At 50.0% G+C, this 13,992-nt stretch overlaps 3 protein-coding genes across 3 annotated transcripts; 1 reads left to right on the forward strand and 2 right to left on the reverse strand.

Annotated features, from left to right (window-relative positions):
- Window positions 1-1,565: 1,565 nt before the first annotated feature.
- LOC109773126 (uncharacterized) lies at window positions 1,566-2,238 on the reverse strand. Its single transcript, XM_020331822.4, has 2 exons — window positions 2,015-2,238; window positions 1,566-1,927 (listed from the first exon to the last, which is right to left on the reverse strand). Exons 1-2 carry the CDS (start codon window positions 2,236-2,238, stop codon window positions 1,873-1,875), a joined length of 279 nt encoding a protein of 92 aa, XP_020187411.1. The 3' UTR covers window positions 1,566-1,872.
- Window positions 2,239-10,157: 7,919 nt separating this feature from the next.
- On the forward strand, window positions 10,158-12,669 carry LOC109773125 (uncharacterized). The gene has a single exon (XM_020331821.3). It carries the CDS (start codon window positions 10,261-10,263, stop codon window positions 12,469-12,471), a length of 2,211 nt encoding a protein of 736 aa, XP_020187410.1. The 5' UTR covers window positions 10,158-10,260; the 3' UTR covers window positions 12,472-12,669.
- Window positions 12,670-13,023: 354 nt separating this feature from the next.
- On the reverse strand, window positions 13,024-13,398 carry LOC109773122 (uncharacterized). Its single transcript, XM_020331817.1, has one exon. It carries the CDS (start codon window positions 13,396-13,398, stop codon window positions 13,024-13,026), a length of 375 nt encoding a protein of 124 aa, XP_020187406.1.
- Between the last annotated feature and the right edge of the window lie 594 nt (window positions 13,399-13,992).

The raw sequence follows: 13,992 nt of genomic DNA on the forward strand, positions 1-13,992 counted from the left end.
GAAAGCAAGGTTGTCGAACTCTTTTCCATTGTCAGTCTGAAGAGCAAGGATGGGACGTCCAAACTGCGTGCTGGCATAGGAGTAAAAAGCCGTCAACGTGGAGAGTGCATCCGACTTTCTGCGCAAAGGACAAGTCCACACATAATGAGAATAATCATCAAGGATAACCAGCTAATATAAATAGCCCGAATTACTAGGAACCGGTATGGTGGTGAAGTTATTAAACGGGAGGCGAACATGTTTGCCGACACGACAGGCATGACAGGTGTGATCCTCTATCTTATGACAACTGAAACTGAAACTCCTAAGAATATGACGAAGTGTGACGGGGTTGGGATGATCCAAACGAGCGTGCCAGAGATCGACGCTGGCGGAGAGAGCAACCGGTGAGGTGGTGGAGGTGGACGGCGAATGCACCGGATAGAGCTCGTCGAGGCTGTCACATCGGTGAAGTACTATCCTGGTTCGAGCGTCCTTGACACAAAACCTAAGCTCGTCAAATTCAACGGTAATAGGATTTTCACAAGTTAAACGAGGAACGGAAACAAGATTCTTAATAAGATGAGGTGACACAAGTATGTTAGACAAAGTAATAGGCATGGAATTAGAAGAAGAAAAAGTGTGCCCGACATGTGTGATAGGGAGTGTGGAACCGTCGCCGACAATGATGCGACGGTCGATGATGACGGGAGTGAAGGAGGCAAGATTACCAGGATGAGCAAACATGTGAACCGTAGCCCCGGTGTCCATGTACCAATCATCACCTTCGGTGTAGTTGTTCGGCGTAGGAGCGGCATGCAATGCGGGAAGGAGCACCGGGTCCCAGGGCGCCGGCGGCAGGGCCGGTGAGGGGGACGGAGACGCCATGGGGAGGCCGTAGCCACCGCTCGGCAGTAGCGGTGGGTACTCTCCAGACGGTATAGGAAGCATCCCTGGCTGCGACTGCGGTGCAGGGTAGGCCGGATGGCCCGCCGGAAAAACCTGCTGGCCTGCTGACGAGCCCCACCAGTACGCGGGAGCCCAGTACACGGGCGCGTCGAACGCCCCGCGCAACAGCAAGTGGTCGACGGGCAGAGTCGGCGCCGGCGGCGGGGCGACGACGGACTGGCCGGAGAACGCCGGCGGTGGGGCGGCGACGTACGGGCCGGTGGACGCCATCGCAGGTCCGACGGCAGCGGCGGTCGGCGGAAGGCGCGCAGGCGGCTGGCTGCTGGCGGCGTCGGGCGATCGAGCGAGTTACGGGCTTCGCGTGGAGCGGCGTGTGGGTCGGGCGGGTTGCAGCGGCGGCTGACGAGGCGAGTTGGCGAGCGGGCGATCGGGCGGCTGGCGGCTTGGCGATGCGGGCGACGGGCGAAGCGGCTTGGCGATCGAGCGGGTTCGGGTGGCTAGCGAGCGGCGTGGCGATCGGGGCTGGGTGGGGCGAGCGGCGTGGCCTAATAGACGGTCCAAAAGTTAGGTATTTTTACATTTGGACCGTCTAAGAAGCCATGAAACAACACAAGGAAATAAAGAACACGAATATTGACAAAAAAAAAATCAACGGTCAAAAAATTGACTTACTCAAATTTACAAATCGGGAGACTTACATATAGCTAAAGTGTTTTCTCGGAAATGGAGAAAACCACTCTTTGGAATATTGTGAACAACAGGGAAACAACAGATCCTTTTCAGGGGCGCTTACAACAGAGACTATCTAGGAGGATTTATTTTATTTATACGGCGACAGACTAGATCTTTATCATTTGGCAGAAGTACATTACGATATTCAGTCAAACAGCATGCAGACAATAGACAATGCGCGATCGCATCTTCTTGTTGACGGCTGCAATCCACCGCCAGCTCCTTGTCGACAACAAAACGGACCGAAAATGGCTAATGAACGTTCTCCTCTTGCTCCAGGTCCAGACGGGCGCTCTTGCCGGTGGCCCTGCAAATCAAATCAAACCAAACCAACGATCGTTATCTGTTCCCGCCGCCCATAGTTACTTGCAGAGTGCGCGCAATGCATGCGTACTTCTCGATGAGGCCAGTGACGACGCGGAAGCCGAGGTGGCCTTCCGGGGGTTCCTTGTCGGCCGGGGCGCCGTCGGCACTCGGGCTCGCCGCCGACGGGCTCGTGCCCTCTTCCGCCAGGTCCCGGCGCTGGGGGCTCTCCGTCGCCGTGGCCGTGGCCGTCGAGACGAGCAGCAGCAGAAGCATGCACACCGTCGCCACGCGCATGGTCGTGGTCCTCGCCATCGATCGTCGCACGTGGTCCTCCTCCCTGCCTCCTCGCGGTCGTCGGTTCGTCACGCACGCGCACCGTCGCTTCCCTTTTGTTGCCTATAGATACCTAACTTTTGGACCGCCTGGAGCAAAAAACGCTACTCCAACAGACGGTTCATATGAAAAAAAATTGGACCGCGGCCTTCTCGTGATGTAAAATCCAACACCTCGTGATGCAAATATACATCACGAGATGCATCTGGTCCAAAACCAGCCACCGCCCGCGAACGCCCAACCGCGACTTCATTTCCGTTCCCGCCCGCCCGCGACCCGCCGGCCAGAATCCGCCGCCGCGACCGCCCAAAACCTCGCCGTCGCCGCCGTCACCACCCCACATCCCCGCCGCCGCCCTCCGCCGCCGTCGCCCCCCTCGCCTCCCCGCCGTCGCCCGGACACCGCCGAATCGGGAGGCAGCCGGCGCGGGATTCGGCCCCTCCGGTGGTCCGGCTGCCACGGTAGGCCTCCGCAGGGTCTCGGGCTGCCGCCGACCTGCTCCCGTCGGCCGTGAGCCTCTCCACGGACGTTGCACCGGCCGCACGACGACCGCCGCACCAATCCCTCCGCCCGCCGAACTTGTCTTTGCCGCCCGCCGAGCTCCTCTTGGCCGGCCTCCAACCTCTTTTGTTATCACCGCCGCCGTCCGGAGCCGTCCGCAGCCGTAAGCAGCAGCCAATCCAACCGGCGGACATCTTCCTCCACCGCGCGCACAAGGTGTTCGACGGAATTCCTCAAGGTAAAAAAATGACAAAACTTGATGATTTAACTCGGGATTGGATAGTATGTTTGACGGTGGTCGTGTGCATTGTAGATGAGCTCGGTTGACTCCTCTTTCGTGGATGATTCATCGTCGGACGAGGAATTTGATTTCCATGAAGAAGAGGAGATTGCTATGCTAGTGGCCATGCACAAGAGGAAGAAACCGAAGCACGGTGGTTCCGTTTATGGTCGTGCGTTCATTCGGAGAGAACGGATTGATGCGCACAAATGGTTGGTGCGCAACTACTTTGCATCATCACCTGTCTTTTCGGAGAATTACTTTCGACGCCGTTTCAGAATGTCAAAGGACTTGTTCTTTCGCATTTGCAATCAAGTGAAGCAGCATAACCCAGTCTTCGAGCAGAGAAGGTACTGTGCGGGGTTGCTTGGCCATAACATTGAGCAGAAGGTCACTGCCGCTTTGCGCATTATGGCATATGGTGTTCCGGCAGATTACATTGATGACAACTTGGCGATGGCAGAGAGCACTTCTATCTTCTATGTCAAGCAATTTGCAATAACTATGGTAGAAGTGTTCGGTCCACAGTACTTGAGAGCACCCAATGCTCAGGACACTCAGAGGCTTTTGGAGATGAACGAAGCTCGAGGGTTTCCAGGTATGCTCGGGTCTGTAGATTGTATGCATTCAAAATGGAAGAATTGTCCAAAAGCATGGCATGGACAATTCAAGGGTCGTGGGAAGGATGCCACTATCATTCTTGAGGCAGTTGCTGATTATGAAATATGGATTTGGCATGCATATTTTGGTATGCCCGGTTCTTGCAACGACATCAACGTGCTTGACCGGTCACCTCTCTTTGCCAACTTAGCAAATGGAGAAGCACCACCGATGACCTTCGAAGCAAATGGCCGCACCTACAACTATGGGTACTATCTTGCAGATGGGATCTACCCGAGGTGGAGTACATTCGTCAAGCCGGTTGCAACACCTCAAGGTAAGAAAGAACTTGTCTTTCATAATGCACAAGCGGCGGCTAGAAAAGATGTTGAGAGGGCATTTGGGATTTTGCAATCCCAATTTGCTATTGTACGAGGACCAGCTAGATTTTGGGATCAAAAGATCCTTTGGTACATCATGACCGCTTGCGTGATCATGCATAACATGATCATTGAGAACGAGCGTGGAAAAGATTTAGATTACAACTTCTATCACTTGATGGGCATTCCTGTTAACTCCATGCGAAAAGAACAGCGCATCAGACGTTTCATGAAGGTGTACAGCGAGATTAGAGACAGTGATGTGCATGACCAACTCCAGAAAGATTTGATGGAAGAGCATTGGAAATGGCATGGCGAAAGATCCGCATATATTCATTATTTGTTTGTTCAAAACTATGTTGTATTGTGCAAAACTATGTTGTATTTGTGTTGCATTTCATCTCCTGGATCTGAAGAACTATATAATAATTTGATATTGTGGACATGAAATTTTTTTATGTTGTTTTAAAACATGTTTTATGCAATATGTGCGGCTGTACAGTGGCTGGACATCGGCTGAACAGCAGCCGCGCGGCTGCTGGCCGGTTTTGGACCATGAATTTGGACCATCTATTGGAGTTGCTCTTTTGGACCATGAATTTGGACCATCTGTTGGAGTTGGCCTTTTTTCGGAGCTCTAAAACGCACTTTTTGGCGGTCCAAATTTTACATCTCCGATTTTGGACCGTCAAAATTTGGACCATCTATTGGAGATGCTCTTAGGCTACTTTTTAACTTATCCCTGTTTGGGGCCAGTCTATTTTCTCTTTGCCTGAATTTTTGACTTGCCCCTGTTTAGGGAAAGCGATTTTCCTATTGGTCTTGAAGCCCGTCAAACACTGCCTTTTTTGGTATGCTTTTTTAGGTTTTTCTTTTTTCTACATGGGTATTTTTGGCATGTTGGATGAGTGGAAATGCACACTTGCAAGTGCTATATACTCTGTGTTTAAATTACACTAGAGTATGGAAATTGAACTATTATATGCCTATTTTTGCATATTAAAAAGGTCAAATTCAGTGCAAAGTTGTGTGAATTTTTATAAAGTTTTTATTTCATTTCCATTCTTCTTAAAGGGCAATACCAATGCCACTAATTTATTATTTCTTAGCAAACTTCATTATTTTTGTTTTCTTTTGTTTTTATTTATTTTTTGTTTTTAAGGGTAATACCCATGCCACTAATTCGCTCATTCGTAGAAAATATTCTTTTGCAATTCAAATATTATATGCTTATTCTTGCATAAGACAAAAAAACAATTTATGAGTACATTATATGCAAATTTTCTCATTTTTTCCCTTTCTTCTTAGAGGGTAATACGGTAATACCAATGTCTTTAATTCATTCTTCCTTAGAAAACTTAATTATTTTTATTTTTACTTCATTTTTTAAAGAGTAATACCAATGCCACTAATTCATTCCTTCTTGTAAATATTTATTTTCCCAAAATTCCACCATCATATGCTTGTTCTTTCCAATAGTAATAAGGTGCGATTTTTATGTAAATCTTGCGCTAAATTTGTAATTATTTGCTTTTTTATCACTTTCTTAAAGAGTAATACCAATGACACTAATTTATTCTTCGTTAACTTCATTATTTTTGTTTATATTTCATGTTATTTCTTCTTTTAGGGGCACACTAATTCATTACGTCTTACAAAACTTCATTTTTGTGAAAATTTCACTACTGTATGTGTATTCTTGCATATTATAAAAAAGCACTATTTCTGCATAAATTGTTTGCAAATTTTGTCATTATTTGTTTCATTTATTTTATTTTTATCTTTTCAGAAGGAAATACCAACGCTATTAATTCATTTTTCTTAGGAAGCCTCATTATTTGGATTTAGTTTTATTTATTATTTAAATGATTTCTTATTTAAGGGTAATACCAACGTCACTAATTAATTCATTCCTTCTTAGGGAACCTTTTCCCCAAAATTCCACTATTATAAGCTTATTCTTGCATATTTTTAAAAAGCGCAATTTTGGTGTATATTGTGTGCAAAAAGTTTCATTGTTTTTTTGGATTTTAAGTTTCTTTCTTCTTAAAGGGTAATACCAGTGTCGCTAATTCATTCTTACTTAGAAAACCTATTTTTTATGTAGTTTTAGTTTTAGTTTTAATTTTATTTTATTTTTTATTAAAGGGTAATACTCAAAACTACTAATTCATTATTTATTAGAAACTTCGTTATTTTGATTTTGTTTTAGTTTTTATTTTATTTTGTTTATTTTTAATGTCAATTGCAATCCCACTAATTCATTTCTTCTTAGGAAGCTTCTTGCATATTACTCTGTATAAGAAAGCATAATTTCTGTGTCAATTGTGTGCATATTTTCTAATATTTTTTAAAAATATTTTCATTTTCTTCTTCTTAACTGGTAATATCAATCCCACAAATTCATTCTTTCTGGAAAAAAAACTAAAAGGGTAATACCAAATCTAAATCGAAATAATGATTTTTTTTTCATTTTCTTTCTTCTTAAAGTGTAATACTAAAGCGACTAATTCATTCTTTCCTAAAAAACTTTGTTATTTTTTAGTGGTAATACTGATGCCACTAATTCATTCCTTCTTAGTAAACTTCCTCTTGTTGTGAAATTTCTCTATTATATGTATATTCTTGCATATCATAAAAAACACAAATTTCTGTGTATATTGTGTTCTAATTTTGTCAATGTTTTATTTCTTTTATACTTTTCTTTTTAAGGGTAATACCAATGTCACTAACTCATTCTTTTCTAGGAACTTCACATTTTTTTTATTTTCATTCATTTAATTTTTTAAGGTGACACACCACAAGTATTAGAGTTTTAGAGAACTGGCCCTTTTTCTTGTGTTGGTTATCGGTTAACAACAAACAAGAATAAAAACTATGGAAGTTTAAAAAATATTGGTATTCGAAGAATACTTAGAAAATATATTTTGCCATCAAAATGGGGCCTTAGTTGTACTCCCTCTGTCCCATAATATAAGAGTGTTTTTTACACTAGTGTGGTGTCAAAAACGTTCTTATATTATGGGACGGAGGGAGTATATGATAGGGGAGTTGTGTGGTTGGAAGAAACTCATATCTCACCGTAAAGATGATCGGTGGCAACCTCCCTTAGGTGTAGCATATTTAGAGAAGCCCCCCCGACCATTAGTGATGTTTGTGACCAGTGAGACGGAAGCCACTCGCACGACGGTTGGCTAGCGCATGTGGCCGCGTATGCAGTAGCTAGCCAGCCAACATGCCAAGCTAGCTCATGTGTCAATGTGCCGATAGAAACAGCTATTTAGAGGCATGACTGTGTAGGAGTTACTGTGTGCAGATGTGATAGATGATAACTCATCATGTAGGAACACGTTTGGGGTTAAACGTTTTTCTTTTGCAATACAATCAGATCTATACAAAGAATCTCAAACATAATAAAAATTATATGAAGATTCTAAGACCATCGAAGACCACTACTACCGCCATAACGAGTTGCTGCCGTGCCGCTCATCTATTGGAGCCGTCTTGACTTTATCGATGACATCCGGGAAGTCTTTATGCACGTGTCCCTATGGACTAGCGCCTTGGAGTCACAGTCGCCTCTATTGAACCCATGCATAGATCTGAAGCACCCGCCACATGACGAGAAACCCGAACCTCACCGCCCAAAGGAGACAGCATGAATCTACGCCGGAGCTTCGTCAGCTACGTCCACACGAACGAACCCGAGTAGGATCAGAGTCCAAAAAACAAACTTGAAGAATAAACGTCGCTATTCGTCCGAGCACCGCATCCGCGAGGACTAACAAACCTAATCTAAACTACTAGATGCAGCGAAGGCACCAGGATATCCCTAGAGAAAAGCACATCAATAATGTTCGTAAAGTCTATACAAAGAATGGGAATCTCCCTCGGACGTGATGTATTTGAGCACGAGCTCAAATGAGCTCGGCTGCACAGTAACCCCGAAAACAATTTAAAAATAATTCAAAAAAATTCTGAATTTTTTTTGGGTGCAAACATTGACAAAAGTTCTCAATGCTCACAAAATTTCATCACAAAATAACATTCGTGGAAGTCGCAGCAAAAAAGAAACAAAATTGATGCTCCAAAAATGTTATTTCCAAAAACATTTTGAAGTACTGATTTTGTTTTTTTGCCACGACTTGTTACGAATGTCATTTTTGGACGAAATTTTGCAAGCACAGAGATTTTTTGTCAATGTTTCCACCCAAAAAAATTCAGAATTTTTTGAAATATTTTTCTATTTTTCTATTTTACTGTTCATCCCGAGCTCAAATGAGCTCGCGAGCAGAACATAACTTTCGATCTCCCTGCTTCTTCTTCACATCAACCATTTCTATCTTCAAAAAGAAAAATCCTCAACATGGGGTGCCAAGGGCCAGATCCATAGACAGTTCTTTAGCTTGGTTATCATCTTTTTTGGGGGTCAAGAAGTCCTGCATCAAGCCACGCATGCATGCAGCCGTCAACTTCAGCCATTGGGTAATTAAGAAGATGGATCCTTGACTGGATTTTGTAATTAATGATCGTTGACTTGCTACACACGAATGCCGCGGTCAACTGAAATTGTAAGGCATCTTCAATGGTAACCCGCAAATTTCCTTCTGCATCCGTCCGTGGACAGGGGATTAGTTCGCGGACACGTGGGAGGACGCCATTCAACGTTAGCCGCGTATATTTTGACAACAACTCAAACTAACAGGACGGAATTCGATCAAATACGACCGGATTTCATATAAACACATCCTGATTTCAAATAAACATGACGGATTTCATTTGAACTGAGGGATTTCATTATATTTACATCAACTAAGCGGAGCTCGTCCGACTAGGTCTAAATGGTCGACAGTGTCTGTTCCCGTGTCCGGTCATGAACCAAGAGAACCGAAGCTTTGCCTTTTCCAGCTCTACCCCGGCAGCTCTACCTTCATAACCTCCGCCTCTGGAGGCCGGGAAGTGAAGCTGTCCGCCTCCACATCGCAGCCAAGCGACTAATCGGCCGAAGATGCTCAGCCCACCAAGCATGGCGTCGACGGGAGGGGAGGAGCGGTGGCCTTCCTGGGACACGGTCCGCGGCGACTTATTGTCCACTACTCTTCCTCGATGCCGGTCGCGCCCGCGGAAGTGCCGGCTTCTTCGTGGTCGTGGCGCCGGGGCGCGGCCTCGGCGATGTCCTCCTCATCGGTTTCGCCGAACAATGCCTCGCCCGCCTCGTTGTCGTACTCCTTGCCGGCAGTCGCCACCTCCGCCACCCGCTGTCGGTATCGCCAGCGGGCGAGGTGGATCTCCTTCTTCTGCGGATCTCCTTCTTCTGCCCCGACGTCAGCCCGTCCTAGAGAGCTTTGGCGGTGGAGGGATCCATGGCGGGGACTGGTGCAGAGATGGATGACTGTGTCTATGGTCGGGGCACCGGGGCAACGGTTTATATAGCACTCGTGAGCGGCATAGGGACGGACGGCTGGCGCTGGAGGAGACGCCTCGGCAACTGTGTGCTATCAATGCGGGCGGCAGACGGACGGACGGGCGGCCCTCGTGTCGTTTGAACGCAAGGCAGTGGCGGCACTCTCTCGGCCAGCGTGCCGCTTCAATGCCAGCGCCAGTGAGCGGCCGCGGCTGCTCTGGCCGGGCATGAATGTGGGCGCTGACGAAAACACGCGGGAGGAGGAGGGGTTTTGGGTGGGCCAGGGCGATCAGAAGCGGGCTTGGGATTGGTGTGGACTCCCGCAAACCTCCTCCACGTTTGTCTCTGGTTTGCGGGAAAAATCGCATCCGGACCGTGCCGCGGACCGATACTGGACCGCGTTGGATGACTTCCGCGGTTAGAACAGTTGCTGGAGGTTCGAGAGTCGGCGTTGGAGATGCCCTAACAATTTTTTTACAAAATTTACAGGCTTTGTCCTTTTTGCTGGGTGAATCTTTGAATGACTAAGTCTTACAAAGATTTGGTAATACTTATGAAGATGTGATTGCTGACTGAATTTTGTAATTAAGAGTCGTCAACTCGCAACACAGTCAACTCGAAACGCAACAATAATTTTTAAAGCAATTTTACATGGTTTTGAGTTTTTTTGGGTGAATTTTTGGTTTTACTATAACTTGGGAACATTGCATGGTGCTCTCACCTTGTCACTGCAAATATGCTTAGCTGTTAGTTTCCCTCCATTTCCCTATTGCTTCAAACAAGCTTGTTGATGGAAACACAAAGCTAGCTGAAGAATCGAAGGAGGGGAGACGAGCATGGCGAGTGAAGAATCGAAGGCACCCTCCTTCTTCCTCTTGGTCTTCTTCTCATTGTCGCTCGTGTGCTGCGCTGGGGCGTCCAATGGCGCTGCCGCCACGGGCGACGACGCGGCGATGCTGCTGGCCATCAGGGCCTCGCTCGTCGACACACTGGGGGAGCTCCGCGGCTGGGGCTCGGCGCCGCATTGCGGCTGGAAGGGCGTGCGCTGCGACGACCGGGGCGCGATCACCGGCCTTGACCTCGCGGGCCTGAACCTGAGCGGTGCCGTCCCGGACGACGTCCTCGGCCTCAGCGCGCTCACCTCGGTCGTGCTCCGCGGCAACGCGTTCGCGGGCGAGCTGCCCGCGGCGTTGGTGTCGATCCCGACGCTCCGGGAGCTCGACGTCAGCGACAACGGCTTCGCCGGTCGGTTCCCGGCCGGCCTCGGCTCGTGCGCCTCACTGGCGCATTTCAACTCGTCCGGCAACAACTTCGTCGGGCCGCTCCCGGCCGACCTCGGCAACGCCACCGAGCTCGAGACGCTCGACGTCAGGGGCGGCTTCTTCTCTGGCACAATCCCCGAGAGCTACGGCAGGCTCCGGAAGCTCAAGTTCTTGGGGCTCGCGGGCAACAACCTCAGCGGCGCTCTCCCGGCTGTGCTATTCGAGCTCACGGCGTTGGAGCAGATCATCATCGGCTACAACGAGTTCACCGGCCCGATCCCGGCGGCCATTGGCAAGCTCAAGAACCTCCGGTACCTTGACATGGCGATTGGCGGCTTGGAAGGCCCCATCCCACCCGAGCTCGGCCGGCTGCCGGTGCTCGACACCGTGTTCCTTTACGGGAACAACATCGGCGGCGAGATACCGAAGGAGCTCGGCAACCTGTCCTCCCTCGTCATGCTTGACCTCTCCGAAAACGCACTCACCGGCGCGATCCCACCGGAGCTGGCGCAGCTCGCCCACCTGCTGCTGCTCAACCTCATGTGCAACCGGCTCAAGGGCGACGTCCCGGCGGGCGTCGGTGAGCTTCCCAGGCTTGAGGTGCTCCAGCTGTGGAACAACTCCCTCACCGGCCCGCTGCCGCTGTCGCTCGGCGCTGCGCAGCCACTGCAGTGGCTCGACGTGTCGACGAACGCGCTCTCCGGGCCGGTGCCCGCCGGCCTCTGCGGCAGCGGCAACCTGACCGGGCTGATACTGTTCAACAATGCCTTCACGGGCCCGATCCCGACGAGCCTCGCCACGTGCTCGTCGCTGGTCCGCGTGCGCGCGCACAACAACCGTCTGAACGGCGCGGTGCCGACGGCGCTCGGGCGGTTGCATCGCCTGGATCGCCTGGAGCTGGCCGGGAATGGGCTCTCCGGCGAGATCCCGGACGACCTGGCGCTCTCGACGTCGCTCTCCTTCATCGACCTCTCGCGCAACCGGCTGCGGTCGGCACTGCCGCCGCGCATCCTGTCCATTCCGACGCTGCAGACGTTCGCCGCAGCGGGGAACGAGCTGACCGGAGGCGTTCCGGACGAGCTGGGCGGTTGCCGGGCACTCTCCGCGCTCGACCTGTCGGGCAACCGGCTCTCCGGCGCCATCCCGGCGGGTCTTGCGTCGTGCCAGCAGCTCGCGTCGCTGATCCTCAGGAGAAACAGCCTCGCCGGCGAGATCCCCAGGCCGTTCGCCACGATGCCGGCACTGTCCGTCCTCGACCTCTCCAACAACCTCCTCTCCGGCGAGATACCGAGCAACCTGGGCAGCTCGCCGGCGCTCGAGATGCTCAGCGTGGCGCACAACAACCTCACCGGTCCCGTGCCGGCGACGGGGCTGCTGAGGACGATCAGCCCCAACGACCTCGCGGGGAACCCGGGCCTCTGCGGTGGAGTCCTGCCACCGTGCACGGCCAGCGCTCCGCGAGCTTCGGCCTCCATACTCCGGCGCTCGCACGTGAAGCACAACGTCGCCGTCGGTTGGGCGATCCGCATCTCGGTCGCACTACTCGTGGCATGCGGCGGAGCCCTCTTTCTTGGTTTGGTGCTATACCGGCGGAGGTACGTCAACGGTGGCGGGTGCTGCGACGACGCCGTCGAGGATGACGGGAGAAGCAGCTCAACGGCGTTTCAGCGGCTAAGTTTTACCGACGCGCAGGCGCTCGCATGCGTCAAGGAGGACAATATCGTCGGGCAGCAAGTCAAGCAAGAAGTAGGATGCGATGGTATAGGAGCACAAAATCATAAGTAGAACGCACATGTTCCCTCTGTAACAAAATATACAAACGTCTTATATTTTGTTACAGAGAGAGTACGTAGTAATAAAGTGCTTCTCTCACAAGCTTTGAGTAATAATGAATACAAGTTACAAATTTTTCTCGAATATAATACAAGTTACAAATTGCCGAGGGCAATTCTTGCATTTGGACAACATAATTAGGAGATTGGGATAATATCCATGATCACCTCAAATCAAATTTGGGGAGGCCTTGTCCTATGACCTCTGAAAACCCAATTCTAAATGTTGGGATGAAGATAAGATTAGTGTCTATTTTGATGATAACTTCAAGAACAAGATTTTAGACATTCTTGTCATAGTGCTGATTGCAGAGATATGGACTCATACTCCTAATGCTGTTTGCACCCCAAAAAGTGCGAGCACGAGCAACCAGAACACATACGAACAACCCAAACTAGTTCAACCAAATAGATAAAAAACCAATAGATTCAACGATACAAATAGCATAGTTCCAAGCAAAGAGCACAAACTAGTCCGATACAAATAAACTAGAAACTACGGTGACTACTCCGAGTTGTCCTCCTCCTCGCTTGTGTCGTCCGACGTATCAAGAAACACGTCTTCCCACCGATCATCGTTGTCGTCAAAGAATGATGCCTGTCTTAGCTCGCACTGCGATATCACCAGTGCCTTCCGACGACGTCTGTCCGCCCGTTCCGCGAGCCACCTTGTCCTCCTCTCCGCCCAGAAGGCGTTCTCGTTGGCGACGTCTTGCGGGTGGCGCTGGCGCCACTCCGCCATGGCTCGCTCGTCCGCCTCGACGATGAGGAGGCGGCGCTGCTGCTGACGGTGTTCCTGACGGTCGGCGTCAGTTACTAGCCGCGGTGGAGGGGCAAGTTCCTGTGCCTGCTCGCACGTCCAGGCGTCCTGAAAGTCCATCTGGGTGCGAGGCCTCGACAGGCGCCACGCCACCGCGTCGTACGCGCGGGCGGCCTCGCGCGCGCTCTCGAACGTCCCGAGAACGAGCCGCGCGCCACCGGAGCGGATCTCCGCATATAGAACACGCCGGAAGGGCGGACATGGACGCCGCGGTAGCCGGAGATGCTTCTGCGGTGCGGAGGCATGTCGGCGGCGGGGGAGAAAGCGTCGGGAGAAGGGCGGCGGCGGGGGGGGGGGGGGGGGGGGGGTGTGCGAGGAAGAAGAGGGCGGCGGCGCTCGAGTGTGCGGTTGACGGCTCAGGCGCGCGCATTTTATAAAGCGCGCCGGGCCGTTTTTTCCCACACGCGCGATTCTTTGCCGCGCGTCGGAATTTTCCGCGCCCGCTGGAGTGCGCGAAAACGCTGCACGCGCGCTAAAACAGCTCTTTCCCGCGCGCGCGATATTAAGAGCGGCTGTTGGAGATGCTCTAAGAAATTTCACGAAGTTCATTAAATGGTTGTAAATTTTTAATTATATTTTAAATTTTAAAAATTTCAGTAAATATTTAGGAAGTTCAAAAAATGCTTGGTATCTTCAAAATTGTTCATTTTTTTA

The sequence above is a fragment of the Aegilops tauschii genome, chromosome 5, assembly GCF_002575655.3.
Source record: "Aegilops tauschii subsp. strangulata cultivar AL8/78 chromosome 5, Aet v6.0, whole genome shotgun sequence".
Taxonomy (NCBI): Eukaryota; Viridiplantae; Streptophyta; class Magnoliopsida; order Poales; family Poaceae; genus Aegilops; species Aegilops tauschii.